Raw genomic sequence first — 20053 nt, 5'->3', positions numbered from 1 at the left:
GACCTGTAACTGATTCAATGTTACAGTCCACCCTCCTCCTCCTGCTGCTGCCCTCCTCCTCCTCCCCCTCCCTCCCCTGAAAAATCATCTGGCTCAAAGTAAATAACTCTCAGGAAATGACACCCCCCCTCCCTTGCAGCGTTGGACCCCTTTTTCAAAGTAAGAGCCTCGTTTTTAGGAGGAATATCAGAGGAGGAACTCCGGGTTTATGTTTCATTCAGATCCCAGAACTTTCGGAGGGCAAAGAAATGTCTGCTGTGTTTTTCTGTAACTCATGTTGCATGATCATATTTCACTGTCTTGCTTTTGTTCTGTGACTTGAACGTTCATATCCGAGCTCATAACTTGTTGTAGATGCTTTATTCAGGATGCACTCTGCAGCTCTGTGAATGGACTTATGCTGCAACACAAGTCCAGTGGAACAGTGGAGCGCGTAACTCCTAGAGGGCGCTCCAACACCATCATATCACCACATCATCCCTCCTCCCTCTCTTTCTCTCTCTCTGTATCACTGAGTCACTTAAACACACGCACGAGCATCTCTCTCAACAATTAGTCAGATAAATTGCACCATCAGGGGACTTCTTTTATTTTTCCTGAGATCAGTGTTTACGGGCACACGTGCGTCAGCTGTTTACCGAGTCCTCACACACAGCCGTTACTCCTGTTCTCACCCCGCGGCTCTGCTGGCGGGGAGCAGAAGAGTAATGAGCCCTAATGAATCACCTTTCTGTGGGCACAGGAGAGGGGCATCAGACCGGTGTCCCTGTGTGGAGCAGCATAGCCCCAGGGCCCCTGATATCCTCCCTCCCCCCATCTCCCCTCCTCCTCGTTCAGCTCTGTGCAGCCGCTTTGGTGCAATTACTTCCACATGTTGCAGAAAAGAACAGTGTCCTTGTTCACCAAACAAAGGATCGTAACTTCGGAAGACCTTAAACCGGTTTGAGGTTCTAACTTCTGAGGGGTTTTATGTCTTCGCTTCAGAAGACTCTTACATGGAGGATCACAGGTATGAGGACCTTGAGGCGCTTTTGGGGTGTGGATCTGCTGGAGCATTTACGTTTTCATTCTGAATAAATTAAAATAAATTAAAGGCATATACATATTTACAACTTGCACTCCTAAAGTTTTGCCTTTGCACTGGGACAAGGTAGATCACCTTTGCACATTTAAAAAATCAGCATCGTGGTCTCCAAATAATCGAAACTCGACTTCACTTAAATCTCATAAAGTTGTGTTATTGTGATGAAGACCTCTCGCCTTCACAGTCAGCATTTTTGCACATCATCCTTTCTGCACACACACACACACACACACATACACACACACATACACACATACACACACACACACACACACACAGACACACACGCACACACACACAAACACACACACACACACACAGCGTCATTACTTCGTCCACCAGGGGGCGTTTGGGAAATATATCCAGGTAAGTGGTTTATAAGATCAAACGAAGAAATGAGAGGTATTAAACAGATAAATATCTTTCAAAATCATTAACATAAGAAAACAAATAAACACATTGAGCACAGTTGTCCTATAATATGGCTCTATGGTTCGTTCTTCCTGTCAGAACTGACCCAAATCCCAAATTTCCGCATCCTGAGGTGCATCGCGTGTAAAACCTCCACTCCTATAGTCCTATCATTTATATATTTTAATAACTTTAGACTTTAGATTTAATTTTTCCCTCATTTATCAACCATTTAGTCAATTTTAAAAGTCTTTGTAATGTAGAGCTGCATTGAGCCCACGCCACTTCTTGAACTCTTTGGATTGAAAGTGTATAAAAGTACTCACGTGACATCATCCACAGCTTCATGCGCCTGTCTCTGAGATGAGTTCAGGGTCTGAAGTTGTCATCAGGGGTTAAAGATGACTCCTCGGGCTTTCGGTGGCCTCAGGGCGGAGGTCCCCATGGGAGCTGTCCAGCGTGCTGAAGTCTGACCGCATCTCCATCCATCCATCCATCCATCCATCCATCTATCTATCTATCTATCTATCTATCTATCTATCTATCTATCTATCTATCTATCTATCTATCTATCTATCTATCTATCTATCTATCTATCTATCTATCTATCTATCTATCTATCTAGTGACGTCACACCTCTAAAGGTAGAAGTGATTCATGAAGTGGTGCTTACCTTATGTATGAGTCATGATGATGATGCAGGATAAATCATCTGTTTCTGTTTCACAGTTTTAATAAATAATCAAAGACGTGATTCATTCAGAGTGAGAAGAGGAACAGAATCAGATCAGTTTTATTTTTAATAAGTTTACACTTAAAGGGAATTTATCTCTGTGTTTCAAAAACAAAGATCAGAAAGAATAACAAAGAAAAGTAGTAAACAACAGCACTTCTACTGTCAAGAGACATCAGTGAAAAACAATAGATACAACAATAACACATGGAATATTAAATGTATGATAGGTGTTCTGGCAGAGCAAGATTGTGGTGGAGAGCAATCATTTTAAGGTGTAAAATACAGAGACTGTGCCACGTAAACAAAACTGTTAAATTGCAATCAATAATATAAAAATAATACAAATAAATCATCACACTTTGTGCAGATTTGAACTGCTCCAGGTTGCAGGGCAACATGGGAATACATCTATACTGTATTTAGGTCTTTAAAGCTCCTGTGAGGTGTTTTTCTCTGGTTATGAAACAAGCTGAATTTAATACGAAAACAAGCAGGACCATCAGCAGCGACACGGACAGTTTATGCTCTTTATTATGAATGTCTGAAATCACTGCCGCTGCTTCAGGGGAGGTGACAGGTTAGCTTCAGCATCCTGTACAAACAGACTTTTAAAATACGTTTTCTACAGAAAAGATTCTCCTTGTTGGAAATGATTGACTGAAGAAAGAAATGAAAGTGAGATCCGATGAGAGGAAAAAGCTTTAACATGTACAGGAAGAAACCAGCAAAGAAAAGAGAGGTGACGTTTTGTCCACAGGGGGCGCCAAAATAAACACAAACGAGGTTAATCACAGGAGCTTTAGGTATGTGAACTTCTTTCTTTCTTTTGAATATTTATTTTTTATCATCTTTCTTCCTTCCTTTTTTATTTTTCTGTCTTCCTTCCTTCCTCCCTTCCTTTTTTCTCTGTCTTCGTCCCTTACTTTTTCTTGTTCATTCCTTTCTTTCATCATTCCTTTCTTCTTTTTTCGTCTAGCATACTTTCTTTCTTTCTTTCTGTCTTTCTTTAATTTTTCTCTGTCTTCCTTCCTTCCTTTTTCCTTGTTCATTCCTTTCTTTTATCATTCCTTTCTTCTTTCTTCGTCTGACCTTCTTTCTTTCCTTTTCTTCCTTCTTTCCTCCCTTCCTTTTTTCTGTCGTCCTTCCTTCTTTCCCCCTTCCTTTTTTCTCTGTCTTCCTTCATTCTCATATTCCTTCCTTTTTTCTGTCATCCTTCCTTCTTATATTCCTTCCTTTTTTCTCTGTCTTCCTTCCTTCCTTTTTTCTGGTTCATTCCTTTCTTCTTTCTTCATCTGACCTTCTTTCTTTCCTTTTTCTTCCTTCTATCCTTCCTTCCTTTTTTCTGTCGTCCTTCCTTCTTTCCTCTCTTCCTTTTTTCTTGTTCATTCCTTTCTTTTATCATTCCTTTCTTCTTTCTTCGTCTGACCTTCTTTCTTCCCTTTTCTTCCTTCTTTCCTCCCTTCCTTTTTTCTGTCGTCCTTCCTTCTTTCCCCCTTCCTTTTTTCTCTGTCTTCCTTCATTCTCATATTCCTTCCTTTTTTCTGTCATCCTTCCTTCTTATATTCCTTCCTTTTTTCTCTGTCTTCCTTCCTTCCTTTTTTCTTGTTCATTCTTTTCTTTTATCATTCCTTTGTACTACCTCTGTCTAACCTTCTTTCTTTCCCTTTTCTTCCTTCTTACATTCCTTCCTTTTTCTGTCGTCCTTCCTTCTTCCCTCCCTTCCTTTACTCTGTTGTCCTTCCTTCCTTCCTCCCTTCCTTTTCTCTTCCTTCTTTCCTTCCTTTTTTTATCACTCCTTTCTTCTTTCTTCGTCTAACAGTCTTTCTTTCTTTGGGGTGGGAATGACTTGCACCAAATTATGTCAATCCCACACCCAGTATCAAGAGGACCATATTTTCTGTACAAAGGGCGCGTATACCGTACCAATCAGTGTCCCAAATGAACCATCCACATAGGGAAAACACAATTACTGCTATAATTATAAAATATTAGATCTGTTGAAAATAATTTGTGTAGAGGGAACTTGTGCCTGTGGTGAGTAATCGATGATGACCTCAGAGAAGTGACTGTCACAGAGCTGCTCGTATGAAGTCTGATCACAGATGCAATGACAGAGCTGCTGCAGCCCCCTTGTTTCCTCCTCACACTAACCAAGAGCTTCAAGTTAACTTGATTTCAATAATACAAAGCTGTATGTCAGACACATTGATTCTAATGTCATCTACTCTGAAAGCAGAGCAGAACTGATTATTCATGTTATTTTAATAATCTGCTAACATTGAACTGATCACAGATGGCTGTATTGCCTATCATGTCATCTGAAGTCATCCTGCATTGATCCCAGTCAAACATCATGAGTCAGGCCTTTCTTAAAGCTGCTGTGAGGAACTTCCTGTTTAGTCGATTTTGGCGCCCCCTGTGGACAAAGTAGTACCTCTTATCTCTTTACTGAGCTTGTTGTGAACACATGTAAACATTTTTTTTCTGACACATACTCTCATCCTGCTTTCTTTTAACAGTCAAATGCATCACACATCATGAATATTTGCTTTGTCAGCATGCTGTCAATCATCCGGCACGACACCTGCTCTCTCACAGCAGTTACAAATCACTCTATAGAAGTTATCAGTCTTGATGCTAATGATCTTGTTTGCTTTTGCAGATCATAAAAAGGCCTCACTGTAAAAAATCAGTCTGTTTCATAACCAGAGAAAAACTCCTCATTGGAGCTTTAACTATGACCTAGATCAGGGGCAGATCTACAGGGGTGGCATAGGGTGGTAAGTGCCACCCTGAAACACAGCCTTGCCACCCCTGTTGCCACCCCAGTTGGAAGGATTTAATTCAAAGAAAAGTTATGCCTCATCGGACACATCTATGAATTACTGACTGCAGTGAATGCAGCACCATATGACACATTACATTTTTTTTTTGGCAGTTAAGTTATTAATACAACCTACTTTTTATGTTGAATGAAAAACACAGTGAAGTTACTTTGGATCTTACAGAAATGAAGCGGAAAGACATTAGCAGTTTTTCAAGTCTGAGCAACTGCGCAGTGTAGATGGAGGAGATGACCAGGGACAAGACCAGGTGGATGGAGATGAGGAGGAGCAGAGAAGTGTCAGTGATGAAGAGATGGAAGAGGGACAGCATTGCCAGGATGAGGTAGAGAGAGACAGCGAGAGACAAGAAGGCAACATACAGATTCCAGACAGTGAGAGGGAAAAGACAGAGCCAGAGTCATCACAGATGATATGCAGTGAAGCTGTTCCACAGGGTATGAAAGTTACAAATAAGAACCACAAATGACACAATTGAACACAGTCTGATCTTTAAACACAGCAAATAAATAACAGCTAGTGTTCCCCCTACCAATACTGTTCATTACATTTGCGTTTATATCTAAACATTTAAGGAAAAATATTTAAAGCCTTATGTTTTATTTATATATCTTATACTTCAAACAATTTTTTACCCATATCACATATATATGTTTTCGCATTTCTTAAAACTGAATTGTCTGTTAACTAGATTTTTAGGGAGGGGGGGTTGTCCCGTTGAGGGGATGGGGCTCCCCCTTATTAAAGCAGGAATACACTCTCATTTTATATGTGGACAAATCAACTCAAACAAGGCATCAAGACATCCAGAAAACAGAACAATCGTTGCAAAAAAATATCAAGCTATGACCAAAGTATACACGTTTTTAAATTAATTCAGCACATAGACGTCTGCTATGTTGCCACCACTCAAAAATGTACTGCCCCCCTCTTGCCACCCCATAAATATCTTTCTAGATCTGCCCCTGACCTAGGTATTTATGTGTCCTTCTGCAAGAGTATTACTCCAATGTCAAGTTTCAAAACGATGTAACCACCTCACATAGAAATGAGAAAGTTGAAGTCAGTGCGATGAAAAAGTGAAAGTAAAACACTCAAACATTCACAAAATGCAAAATCCAATTGGCTACCCTTAATTTTGCACTTTCACCAGTGTTTGTTCCAGAAGGCCCAATCCGTGGACAACAGGCCAGCATCCTCGTTTAAGTTGCACAATCAACCGTGCAAATGTCTGATGAGGGGACCAAAATACACCAGAGGGTTAATCAATAGATTGAACCTAAAAAGGTGATTGAAAAGTAAGATATTTTTCCAAATACGCACTCGGATTTGTTTGTTTACCGGGGTGTGGATCAAATATCTCGGGGATGAACAGCCCTGCTCCCCTCTCCTCCACACCGGCACTTCAGCTTCCTCAGCCTCTATCTCTCTGCATGGGACAGCAGCTGCAGCCGCCTGAAAAGCGCTCTTATTAATTGTCTTTTGTCATGCGTAATTGCTGCTTTTCCAAAGGTGGCCTGACGTCTTTGGAGTGGACTCGTTTGTTTGTGCATTAGCAGCTATACAGTCCCTGTAATCGGTGGTCTTTGTCTTGTGTTTCTACTGATGTTTTTGTTTAAAATCATCCTAAAGTGAGGCGTTTGGAGACTATAAATCTGACCTGGATGAATTGATGAACCTTCAAAATGATCTGAGAGTCTGAGGTCAGGTCCTGTGGGAGAGGAGAGGGGGACTCTCTTAAAAACTGCCGTTTATTCCTTTGTTGGTCCCTTTAAATGCTGCACTGGTCTTCCACACCTGCAAGGGGAACTCTAATTCGATTAATAGGAACTTCAATATATATTCATTAGGTGTCTTTCCCCCCAATAATATATGACCATCAGCGGGTTGTGAAAGGGGGCCATTTATTCCGGCTCTGAAAGGGTCTGCGTGGGACCGAAACCTTCACCTGCTTCCCCTCTCAATTAGGAATGTATCCCAAACTCTGACAGAAACGAGTTAAATTAGGCGTCAGCTAATTTCCAGTGGCCCCTCCCACATAATCCCCCCTCAGAGTCTCTCCATTTGAGCGTGCCCCCTTTAATTCAGCACAAGTTGAAAGGTTCAAATAGTGCCTAATGAAACAGTGACTAAATCGTTCTGTGTCGCTCGGAGGAACCCTGTCGCTGTCTCTCAAAGCTTTCTGAGCGCACAGCCGTCAGGGGGTCTCCGGCTAAATGCGAGTCCCAAGGCAGGACAATCTAACCTGTCAAAGCCTTTGCCCACTTCTATATATCCTCGTTCTGTGGTTTCGAGCCACAGCAGCATAATCAACCAACGTGGGACCGAAAACGCAATTAAACTCGCTTTGGACGAGCAGAATCTTTTGAAAAGCGAACATTAATGGACTATTGGCTGCTCCCCGGGGGCGTTATCGGGTACCTTTTGTGGTCAGATCTAAGGAGAAATTACAGCTACACTTTCATATAGTTCCCTCAGTTCACTTTAAAGAGCTTATACCTATACATGGAGCCGCGCTACATTACGTGTGAAGGAAAACTCACAGTGAACACGGGCTCTATTGAACAAAAGCCAATAGGGTGATAATGACAGCTTAATAATAACACCTGCAAGCTGATAAAAGGAGTTGGATCCTGCAGAAGTTAAGAGCGCTTCAAGCTGATGCGCAAAATCAAACTTTTACGCAAACTGGCTGCAAATGAACCCATACAATAATCCTACACTGTCATGCTTTGATTTATTTTTTGGTGTTTTAATAGGATTTAAAAATTATCTACAAATATTTATAATGTTATAAACGGTTCTGTACTATCATTATGATCCAGCACATGCCATTTATTTCACTACATTTTATTTTCTATGGAAACATCCAAAAATAATCTTGATTATAATTAATTGTATCCTTATAAAAGTCGATGCAGGGAAATTATTTAACTGCTTTACAAATGAAGTAATAAAGGATTTTTAATAAGAGGCCTAATTTATTATTTTAGCACCTCAGTGTGCATAAATGAAGAAAGAAAAATATTCATTGCTTTTATAAACTTGAAATGATAGAAATATGCTCAGCACGAGTTCTGTATTTTTTTCCTCAATAACTTAACATTTAAATGAAAATATGAAACAACACACCGACAACTTTTCATTTCAGCTCATCATTTTTATTACAATAAATACAGATATACATAGTTTACAAATTGGTGCGTTCAGGTTCCTCACAGGTTGGCCAACACAGACAGTGACGTAACATTGGGCAATAATTCAGAACAATTACTGGGGACGTCAACCAGACCTGAGTGTGTGTGTGTGTGTGAGAGAGAGTCTGTGAGACCCTGAAGGGATCAAAATACATCAGCAGGGAAACAGGAGGATGGCTTTCTAAATATTTAATGACAGTGTTCAACATGTTTTCACATTTTCACAGCAGTATAAAAGTAGGAAACATGAAAATAACACTTCTGCTCGGACGTCATGCGGGGGAGTTTTTGGGCCAGAGGTCTCGTGGTGCCGTAACCCAGAGCGGTGGCAGGGCAGAGTAAGTGCCAACAGGGTAAGAGGGACTTTGGGATCTTTCAGATGGGTGAAACCTCCTTTTCCTCGGAGGCAGAGGCCGGAGACAGAGACTCCTCATCCTCTGATCGGGAATAGTCCGTGTGGCTGGTTGTACACTTGCACCCGTTGTGCGCGCTCCTCTGGGTGGCTTTGCCCTCCTTCTTGTGCTTCACTCTGCGGTTCTGAAACCAGATTTTCACCTGTTTCTCTGACAGGTTCAAATACGTGGCGATTTCGATTCTTCTGAGTCTGGATAGATACATGTTCGTGGAAAATTCTCTTTCAAGTTCCAGAAGTTGGGTGCTTGTGAAAGCTGTGCGCATCCTCTTTCCATTCTGTATGTGGCTGCTCTCGGATGCGCCTGTTGAAACACATGAAAAATTCTTAGGTTTATATCTTTGACTTAGCAAATACAAGTTTTAAACTGAATCATGGAGGAAATAGGCGCAAACACCATGCGTAATATCTGTGCGTAAAAGCAGAGCGCTGGCATCTAAGCGCTCCAAAATGCAGAGGAATTACAAAAGACTATCGATTGTGGTTGTGGGTTGAGAGTGAATCAAACAGGTGTCTTACCAATAGAGAGACAGTGGTATCTCCTGGGATCTGTGACGCTGAAGGTGGGCGTGCAGACAGGTGTATGTCCAGGGTGCGCGAGCGCAGGAGACTGCTGATGCGTTATCCTCTGACAGTACTGCGCCTCTGCTCCTGGAAACTGGCTCTTCAGCATGGGGATGCCGCCCCGGGACGAGTGGATGTGGGACGTGACGCACAGCGGGCAAACACAGAAAGTCCCGGTTTTCCTGGAAGGGCACATCGGAGCCGAGACCGTCATCACGCTGGGAGAGTGCATGCTGATGGGAATGAGGAAGTCTTGCCCTGGATGCTCGGGCGGTCCGGGTCGCACCGTGTCCTTGATTATTAAAGAATCGACGTAGAAAGACCTCGACATGGCTGCTGCGCTGATCAGTGATCGCTCCGTGAACAAGATGATCGCTGATTCTCATCTGAGCCCCTCGGGACTCCCAAAGGTGCTTATGTTTGATGCTTCAACAAAAGGGACCCCGAAGAGGGCTGGCCCTGCAGCGTCACCCACGTGCGCACCCGGCTCCAAGGGTTTATACTGTCAGCGACCCAAACCACGTGATTCCTCACTGGGCCTCCAATCACAACTTGAAGATTTACTCTTTCTGCACCCGAATTTAGAATAATGTTGAACTCAAGAATATTCAAACACTCATAGAAAATTATCTTCAACCCACAGAGATGTTAAATGAACTTTATTTAAAGATCAGCTCTGTGCAGCAGAGTTTGACACTTTAAATATCTCAACCATCATTTGAAGAAAACATAAAAAACTAAATCATAAAGCCTCAAAATAAACAACGCTGCTTAAGTCTGTATTAATTATTCTGATCCTGGATTTGTAGGATTTCAAGAACCTTCTCAGACATTACTCTGGAAAAAAACAAAATCAGCAAATATGTATTCCCAAAACACTTTAAAATTATGAAACATTAATTTAACATAAATAAGAATCTGATGCAGCAGCTGAAGTGGAAGAAAAGATGCAGAAACTAGGTTTTAGTTTTCAGATCATTAAAATTGAATCTTCATTTTTGTGAAAAGTCTATATTTTTTAACAGAAAGACAGGCGTGTTAAACATATAACGAGCCATACTGAGACTGTTATTTATTCCACGGTCGATTAATTTCCCCCTAAATGCGATTTAAAGAACAGCGCACGCGACCATAAGCACTAATTGCCTCGCGGTCTAATCATGCTGCTCTGAATCCGGTTGGTCCACGTTCCACTACCGGCAATTAAAAAATTATGAAGCGATGTCGAGTCTGGGCTGCAGGTTATTCGATGGCGATTAGGATTCAATTAGAAAGTGTTTATAATGGTCGGTCTGTGCGGGGGTAAACAGGCAGCTATTTCAGAAATGCGCTAATCCCTCATCTTGTGACGATAATTAGCGAGTTTGATCCGCAGGCGGGTCACCGGTGGGTTTAGCGTCTGCTTTCATCTGCCAAGTAACGCCTCGGACCCTCAGACAGAGGCGAACCTGGCCAGGCAGACCTGGTGCATGCAGCACCGACATGCGTTAGTTCATCTGCTGACCTCAGGAAAGGAGCACAACAGGCCCCTTTATGTTTCTAAAAATCATCCTAATGATGGAGAGAATACGTGTCTCTATCAGACCGGAGCTGCGAGGTAAAGAAGAGAGAGATAATTAGAAAGTCTTTAAAATCCAACCAGAATAAAACAAACACGTCTGACACTCAGACAGTAATTGCTCTAATAAAGTGAATCCAGTGTTTGACAGGCAGGACGCACAGAATCGTTGCGGTACAGATAACAGTCTGAGAGAGAGAGAGAGAGAGAGAGAGAGAGAGAGAGAGAGAGAGAGCAAGAGAGCAAACCAAGCGGAATGATGCGTGGCGCGCGCCCTCATCACACCATGCGAGCTCTAATATTATTTTTCCATAATTCTGCACGATAAAATTTCATTGTCTATTAAGTAATCCTACAAATGAGATCCTTTATGAGGCTATAATGAGGCCTAATTGCCAGGACTAGTGGAGCCACGTGGAAGGATTTAGGAAGCATTAAGCCGTCGGGTACTGAGCACAGGCTGTTACCTAGCCATTACTTTCATAATTCAAGGAGAAAATTAGTCCATTTAAGGGAAAAATCCTTTGATTCCCTTTATTCTGCTTGGGGTGACAGGGCTGCAGTTTTTTTGTCCGCTTCGGTTAAGAAGCCGGTGCAACAAATCAGGGTAATATCACTCACTGTTTAAACGTTAGAATCTGAGCAATGTGTAAAGCTCTCAGGGCCCCACCTCTCCTTTCTCTCCACTGCCTTTTACTTTCTAGTGCAGCCCTCCACCACTCACCCCCCTTTTCACATCATGATGGGCAATTAATCACAGGGCTATTCAATAACAGCAAAATTCAATTTAAATGGAGGATTAAAAGGAGTTTTTATCCTGAGAGGTGGGGAAGTCTGAGTTAATTCTCCTTTGAGGAAAACAACATTTCTAGTCTGAGTGTTAGCGTGTGTGCAAGTGCATCAAAAAGGGTAAAAGGTGTGTGCATTTGTGTGTGTGTGTGTGTGTGTGTGTGTGTGTGTGTGTGTGTGCTCCGCCCAGTAGTAAAAACACACAAACTCTCAAAAGTCTCCTGCTAAAGTCCCCCCCTCTCATTCATGGTGCATCCCATGCCATATTATACCGTGAAGAAGTCCATTAATGTTTTGTTGAACAAGCGTCATTAACTTGTATCAACGCCTTTTTACAAACCTTGCATTGTTGTGCAGGGCCCAGTCTGCGGCCCATCTTGGCCAATACAGTGGATGATTTGGTCCTTTATTAGTCTCCAGGCAACAGATCCTGAATACCAAAACTCAAAGGAAACACTCTGCTCCGGCATATAGATCTCAGCGGTCGAAGGGGGGAAAATGAACAATGATCCTGTGGACAACATAATGCCACGCAATGACTTTTCATTAACAATTATCTGCTTGATGTGAATAGCAGCTGCAGTGGCTACTCTCCATCTTGGGCCCTGAACAGAAAAGAGGAGCGAGGCGTTGAATGGCATCCTGCAGGAGCTCCAGAGGCTGCACGGTCTCCATGAATGTGGAATCTAATTTATATCTCAGTGAATAATTAGGTTTCTATGCAAAAATGAGTTGGAAATAATTGCAGTTTAAAGCACCGTGACAACGTAGCCGGATAAACAAAGGAAACAGTCCCTTTTAATGTGTCGCACCAGGAGTTTATGAGCTTTTACACTTCAGCGGACAAGATTAATAAGCTGACGTTAACGTCGCAGAGCAAAAAGTGGACCAGGGGGTGTGACAAGGGAAATATAAAGCCCTCATAGCTGTGAGGAGTTAGAAAGCAAAGGAAAATCAAACATTTATGATGAAGCAATAAAAAGAACATGAAAATGCTCAACATGATTTAAAAGAGAGAAAGAGTTTAATTTTATATCCCTTAAAACATCTGGAAAAGTTTGAATCAATGAGCTTCAGAGTTAAATAGTGTTTCTGCGATGACACAGTGAGAGATGTGACATTTTCGTGACATGGTTTGAGCTCTTCGGTCTCCATTTTTTAAAGGTCTGATAATTTTTCACATGCCGTAGATTTTAAAGAGACACTTGGATTTAATAACTTGCGAACCCATCACAAACATCAAGAGGACATTAAAGTAGAATCAGAAAAAGTTGAAGTTAAAAGTATAGCCAGAGTAGGTTAAACTTGTGTGTGCAAGTAGAGCCCCTGCTCAGCCGCAGAGGAAACCCTGCAGCTGAGTTAAGGTCATGTACCCATCCTGTGAGTTATTGTATTTGTCTGGTGGAGTGATGCATTTAGGAGGAGTTTCATAAGTTTAGACAATATGAAGTAAGTTTTTTTGTTGTCTGCATTACATGAGATTTATTTTCAACTAAATGCTGTGCATGTTATTTTGACTAAAATATAAGCTGTGTCCTTATTCAGGGGTAGCATCCTGCAGCCTGTGCCGATAGCTGAGGCTGAACTGAAGGGAGTGATCTGGTCTCTGAAGTACTCCCTGTTTACATTAGCATCCTTGCATCACATCATCACGGAGCAAGAATCTGTGTGCTGGAATAACTTTGAAAAGTAAATGCAGAACAGTTTGTGGACACCGAACTCAAGCAAAGCCAAAGTTTAGAGCTCAAAGATTAATCTTTTGCAAGAAACTGAACCAAGAAAATAATTAAAACCAATGTACTTCCATCCATCCATCCATCTTCTTCTGCTTATCTGGGTCCGGGTTGCTGGGAAAGCAGTCTCAGCAGGGAAGCCCACTCCTCTCCCCCCAGCCACTCCCACCAGCTCTTCTGGGAGGATACTGAGGCCAGCTGAGAGATATAATGTCGCCAGAGTGTTAAATGTACTTATTTACGTATGTTTTCTTTTGACTCTGTGGCTTTACATATTTTTGTGTTTCAAACAAAAAGAAGACATGTGAGTATAGGATGAAATAAGTTTAAACTTCACTCTGCTCCCTTTCAAACATGTACATCTTGTGTTGTATCTAACGTGATAGCAGGTGTCTCAGTTTGCTTTTTGTACTTTAGTGCTTTTGTCATTTATGAAAACATGTTCAAATAAAGAAAGAAAATCCTAGAAACAAAAAAAGAGGTGGGTCAATAGCCTTGTAGTAAACAGCTAAATCGTGCACGTCTGTCCACGCCCTTAATTATGCAAATATATGTGTTAGGGACCAAGCAGTAAAGCACAAGACACAGGTGTAAGTTTTAAGGAGAAGTGGGTTTTTATTTTACACAAAATTAGGCAAACCAGAATTATAAGAACTAGGCCTATAAAAGAGGTCAACTTAATATAACTCAATTTAACACTACAAAAGGTGAAGTGTGAGCTAAACAAACAGACCTGACACAATGAGACATCAAGGAATTTATATAGTGGTTGAGCCAAACCAAGTTTAACTCAAGGGGTAAACAAAATGGACGCTTAATCAAACTGAATTCAAAGTAATACTAACTAAGCCTGTGACATCAGAGCCGATGGTTTGCTCCACTCAGCTGGCTTCAGCATAAAAGTCCCTTTCGCCCTTAGCCACGCCTTTTGTTCATTCCAGGAAGTGCCATGCTCCCACAGCCAGGTAACTCACTGTGTGGCTCCAGCCATCACAATATGCATAGCTGTGACTCTTAATATCTTTAAGTTGCATGAGTCATAAAACAAATTCAGCCACCTGACTATGTGAAGGAATAATCAAATGACATATTCAAAGTGTAAATGGTTTTTTTTAACATGACTGTAAACACGTTTAATGCTGCTGTAAAAACAGACGTTTTAAAATGGGTTTTAATGGAGGTCTCCTGGACTTTTGGGGTCAGCCTCCAGTGGACACTTGAGGAACTGCAGTTTTTTTGCACTTTAATATTTGCTTTCTTTTTCAACATTGGAGATTGCAGCTTTGTTTCAGCTCTGAATTTTCTCTAGACCAGTGGTGCCCAACCAGTCGATCTCAGACTGATACCCAGACGATCGCCAGACGCTGGAAATACTTTTTCCCCATACGCAATAATGTGGGAACATTCGATGTATTTGCGCCCGTTTCAACACATCACAGAAAAAAACAAACCTAACTTCAACACATCATAGTTTAGCTATTGGCTACCTGTTGTAGCCAATAGCGGCACTATGGGTTACTTTGCCTAGCAACTTGGAGTCAACCGAGTCGTGGCATGGGTGTGATTGGAAGGTGCTAGCTGTCTATCATTCAGTTAGCCAGCGTCCTTTTCACAGCACGGAAATGGCTATGGAGTAAACCAGCAAAGATGTATTATTTTCACCCCGTGTGGGAGGAGGACTACTTTTTTTGTTTCTCAAATTAAAATGTGCCTCATCTGCAAAGCAAGGGTGGCCTTGCTGAAGAAGTGGAACTTTGAGTGGCTTTTCAAGATGGACTTCCCAGCCAAAACAGCTCTACGTAGCCAGAAAGTGTTTGAGTTAAAAAGTTAGCTGCCTCCTCCCAGTGCCAGAGATCCCACTAAGGTAGACAGGTATATTTTTGCCTTTCTAACTTCTAATAGCACTCCATATTTGGCATTTATGTGGTTTACTTCTGTTTCTTTTGTGTATAATACATTGAGGAAGACTACTACTGCAGACCAGAACCTCTGTGCGCTTTATATAACTGTAATAGACCTCAGCACACTGACAACTTAAAAAGTAGATCTTGGTTTGAAAACGGTTGGGCACCCCTGCTCTGGACGTTGAAATATATTCTGCACTGTTAAAGTTTGTTTCATGAACGTTTGGAGTATTTTGGTTGGATTTGTGAGTATTTAGTTTAAGCGTCTTTGTTCCAGTAACAAGATTATAGGGTGTTTATTTTTGTGGCTGAATTAAGGTGCGTCCGTCTTACTCTCAAGCCTCATGTTCATGTGTTGACGTGTTCGCTGTATTTGTGTAAATAAATTGGACTACTTGTCGCTGAGGACACGTCGCTCTAACACTCGTGTGATCATCTCTCCTTCTTTCATGGACCTAACCGGAGAAACGTTCTCCTACAACAGAGGATTGTTGTGTTCCTCCCTCCTTATCCTAACTGTGTGTGTGATTGTGCACAGACAGCAGTGTGAGGGAGCGCAGTCCTCACTCCTATAGAAAAGTAAAGTGACAGGCTGAGTGTAAGAAGAGGCTGCAGAACAAAGCCAGTGCGGGCCCTGCTGATGGCCTATAGAGACGTCCTGCACCGGGCTGCCTCTAATTAGGGAGACGCTTCTCAGTCTCACAGAGCTGCTCAGACCAGACACTCCAGACTGAAGTGTGCCCCCGCGCCAATGAGTGTCTGCATGTCCACACTAAACGCTGCGTGTGTGTGTGTCTGCACACAATTAACGAGGCTGGAAAATGAGATAAACACGAGCGATAGTGACGCCGAAGCTCTCAGAAAAACGTCTTTATTAGAGCTTATTGTCGGAACGCTGATTCGTCCCTCGGCCTCTTCTGTTGTTTCCAAAAGACTAAACACACATGCCATTACAGCAGCAGCACACAGCAGCCCTTATTTCAATCTGCTCTTGCTTCAGTTGTCAAATAGTCCTCAAATTCCCTCCTTCTTGTAATAGGAAGCTCTTCCATTGTCGGTCACTTTGTCTGTGTGTCCGCCTGGCAGGAGTTATCAGCTGTAAGGACTCATTACTCTGCTCCTCACTGGTTTCCAAGAACATCAAGATGCTGTTTTATCTGCAGTAATGAGTCACTTTTTAACGTCAGAATGAAGCCTGAAGCTCAACTTCAACAAACACTGAGAACTTCCACTGAGGAGGACATTTTTGAAAAACAAACGCCGGACTTTAGATTTTAGATTTTTGAAGCTGATAGTAATCTCTGAAAGTAAAATTCACCTGATCTCAACATGTCAGCCAGGATGAGGATGGAAAAAGACCAAAACAACTCTGCAAGGCTTTTTCGCTAATGCACAACAAACCTACTGAGGGTTTTAACATAATTTAAACCTTACTCTGCAAAGTCAAACTGGCTCCCGAGAAGTTGCGGGTGAAGGTTATTGGTGGACAAAACAATGTAAGACTTGTTGTCTTTTATTTTGCTCAAACTGAATCAAACAGAAGTTAGCCACATGAAGACAGAGGAGTAGAAGTGCTGCCGGGCTTTGTACTGATCATGCAACCATCCTTCATTTGAAGAGTACGACTTTAACCACATGAGAGAAGAGATGACACAATACAACTCAACAGAGAAACCTTAAAGGCTGATTTATACTTCTGCGTCGCCCCTACGCAGCAGGGGCTGACGCGGACATGAGCCCCACATACTTCTGCGTCGATGTGTTCGTGTCGCGCAGCAATTCTCCTCCGAAACGCTTGAGGGCAGTGTGGTCTCTCTGATAGCCGGTCGCCTGCTTCCGGTCCTGCTACGATCTCTGTTTACTTTTCCACATCGATTCAGAGCGTGTTAAGTTAATCTACAGCTAATACATGTTGCTGTTTATCATACAGACATGATTACATGAAGAATAGAGAGGAGGAGATGAAATACACGGCCAATGTGTGGCCGATGTCCGGGATCCCGGAAGTGCTGTGAATGCGGGAAAGACAAAGCTGTCGAGCGGACCAATCACAGAGCTTGCGGTCCGCGTCGGCTCTACGCGTAGTTACATTTTGGAGAAGGTGCACGTCAGCTACGTGCGTAGGCCTCTGCGTAGGTACGGGAGCTACGCGGACCTACGGCGTAGGCTACGCCATCGATTCGACGCAGAAGTATAAATCAGCCTTAAAGCCACAGTAAGGAACTTTCAGTCAGTTGAAATTTTGGAAAGATTGTTTTCTAAGCAGTAGATTTTTTCTTTGAGTGGATCCATCCTGTGCATTTGTAAAAATTGACTTATTCAAATTGTGCTCAAAAGGGTATCAATGTGTATCTAATCAGTTTATATGAGAGAGAGGTAGAGGTTTGTTACACTGGTTGCCACCCGACATAAAATGGAGGTAAGAAGAAGAAGTTGATGCAGCAGCAGAACAAGACTCAGGCCTGTCCACACGTATGTGGATATTTTACTTAAATAGTCCTTTGATAGTCTTTGGTCGCTGATAACAGAGGTTTGGGAACTCTGTGTTAGCTCCTGCATGGCATTCGTTGTTTTTATGTTTTTTACATGCACCAAGATGGCAAGCTTCTGGTTTGTTTATGTCATGTTGAGAAATGGAGGAGAAGGACCCAAGATGCAGACTTAAAATAAAACAGATTTAATAACAAAAACCTGAGATAGACAAACTTAAACTTACAAAAAACAAATGCACGGAAAAACAGGAGCACTAATGGTGCGTTCATATCAAACGCGAAAAAAATCATTCACGTGAATGAATTATGTGTAAAGTCAATGTAGAAGCCCGAGCAGACGCGAGTAGTGGTCTGGCGGCGCGAATTGGGCAAAGTGAATGACGCGACTCATTCGTGCATACAGCGAATTCATTCGCGAGAGTTGAAATATCTGAACTCCAGCGAATCCTTTGAGGCGCGATAGCCAATCAGCGTGCAGATCACCTGGTGACGTGTATTGTGTGACGTATGGACCAGTGGAAATTCCCTCATCTGGAATATATGGGACACTTTGATTATATCTCCGTGCAGCTTCCCCAAACTCTGTGACACTACCTGTTTTTATGGGATCAGGAATAAACAGGAGCTCACTGTGAGGACAGAGTGTGAGGAGGATTATGTGGTGAGTTGTGAAAAACTTTGTCTGTCAGCTATCGGTTGTTGTAGTAGGAAGTTAGCTCTGCCCCCTTTAGCATAACCGGCTTCCCCATTCAATATCCGCGAGCTCAACCTTGTTACTGCGGTCAAGCCAGCCTCCACTTCTGAAAAGAAAGTCAAGCCAGCCTCCACTGTATTCTGTTTGTTGACAACAGACAGCTGTGGCGTGGGAACCCCTCTCCCTCTCGTGTATATTCGCGTCTTGAGCACTCGTTTACACGCGATTTTGAGCGCGAAATTGAGCGAGTCATTCGCGTGAATAGTGCGAGTAAACGCAAAACATTCTTGGGTCTGTATTCGCACAAATAGCGCGATCGTTCACGTTTGGTGTGAACGCACCATTAGAACACAGGGAACACAGAACAATGATCCAACAAGGGACAGGGGAAACAGAGGAACTAATTACACAGAGTAATCAACACAGGTGTGAACACAGGACACAGGTGAGACTAATGAGGGGAATCACAAAAGGAGGGAAACACACAAGGGCATGACGTAAAACTAAACTGGAGACACAAGGATTCAGAACTACAAAATAAAACAGTAAACACAAGACAAGACTAAGAAAACACAACAAGTGACATGAATCACTAAACACTCAAGAGAGACAAAGGACCACTAATACAGAATAAACAGGGGGAGGAACCAAGGCATGAAACACAAGGAAGAAACAGTTTATGTATGTTTTGGTACTTTTAATTTAAATGCATGTTTACTGGGAAACTTTGCTATTCTTCATCGTTCTATGAAATAACTTATCAAGCTAGTTTTTAAATCATTACTCTGTACAAAATTTTCAGAATGCTGTTTACACTTGCAAAAATTATCAGTGCAGATTTAGCCTAGTGGTTAAGTTTTGCGGCAATATAGCAGGCGGCCTGAGTTCAATTCCAGCCTGCACACTTATCATTCCCACACTGGCTCGCTCCCGGTTTCCTGCTCTATCCTCAGTCCTCTCCTCTCTGAATAAAGGTTTAAAAACAAAAAAAAATATATAACTTCACAAAAAACAACAACAACAACAACAACAGCAGCATTTGTTTGCGTGCTGATGTAGCCTCAGTGACCAAGAAGCGAGCTGTTACTAAAACATGTGGCTACTGCTGCTGCAGCACAAATCTTGCATCCAAAAATCATTTCCTCATTTTGTGAGTTTTTTTGGATTTCTTGGATTTTCGGGGTGTTTTTGAACAAAACAGTCTGCAGGAAATGTGGAACAACAGTGACTGCAAAAAGGGATAACACCACCAACCGGTTCACCCACCTTCACCTCCATCATCCTGCAGATTTCCCGGTCATCATGACTGTTTCTGCGGTTTATCGCTAAAACATGTAATACATGCATAGTCTGTTGGGGTGAACAGATTTGACTGTCTGTGTTAGAAAATATCTGGGAATTTTAGGAGCACAAAGCATGTGTGAAAGAATCTTCTGAATGCTAAATGTTCGTGACAAAGTGTTTGTTTTTTTCTTTTGGAGCTGCAGACAGGAATGTGAATATTGCAATATACAGCACGTTTTCTTGACCGTAATATCAAATGATGCCATTTATCCATCACGTCAGGCATCATTTTCTGCACCGAAACATTTTACAGGTACTATGTCCCTGTGATAGACTTAAGTAAACTGTAAAA

At 42.1% G+C, this 20053-nt stretch overlaps 1 protein-coding gene across 1 annotated transcript; it reads right to left on the bottom strand.

Annotated features, from left to right (window-relative positions):
* Positions 1-8234: 8234 nt before the first annotated feature.
* gsx2 (GS homeobox 2) lies at positions 8235-10062 on the bottom strand. Its single transcript, XM_034712294.1, has 2 exons — positions 9203-10062; positions 8235-8987 (listed from the first exon to the last, which is right to left on the bottom strand). Exons 1-2 carry the CDS (start codon positions 9576-9578, stop codon positions 8647-8649), a joined length of 717 nt encoding a protein of 238 aa, XP_034568185.1. The 5' UTR covers positions 9579-10062; the 3' UTR covers positions 8235-8646.
* Between the last annotated feature and the right edge of the window lie 9991 nt (positions 10063-20053).

The sequence above is a fragment of the Notolabrus celidotus genome, chromosome 2 (genome assembly GCF_009762535.1).
Source record: "Notolabrus celidotus isolate fNotCel1 chromosome 2, fNotCel1.pri, whole genome shotgun sequence".
NCBI classification, from domain to species: Eukaryota; Metazoa; Chordata; class Actinopteri; order Labriformes; family Labridae; genus Notolabrus; species Notolabrus celidotus.
This window is presented reverse-complemented; position numbering and strand designations above follow the sequence as displayed.

Bases quoted from the DNA above. Each gene is read 5' to 3' on its own strand.
- gsx2 (XM_034712294.1), bottom strand. From the start codon at position 9,578: ATGTCGAGGTCTTTCTACGTCGATTCTTTAATAATCAAGGACACGGTG. The intron at 8,988-9,202 runs GTAAGACACCTG...GTGTTTCAACAG, and splicing joins ATACCACTGTCTCTCTATTG to GCGCATCCGAGAGCAGCCAC.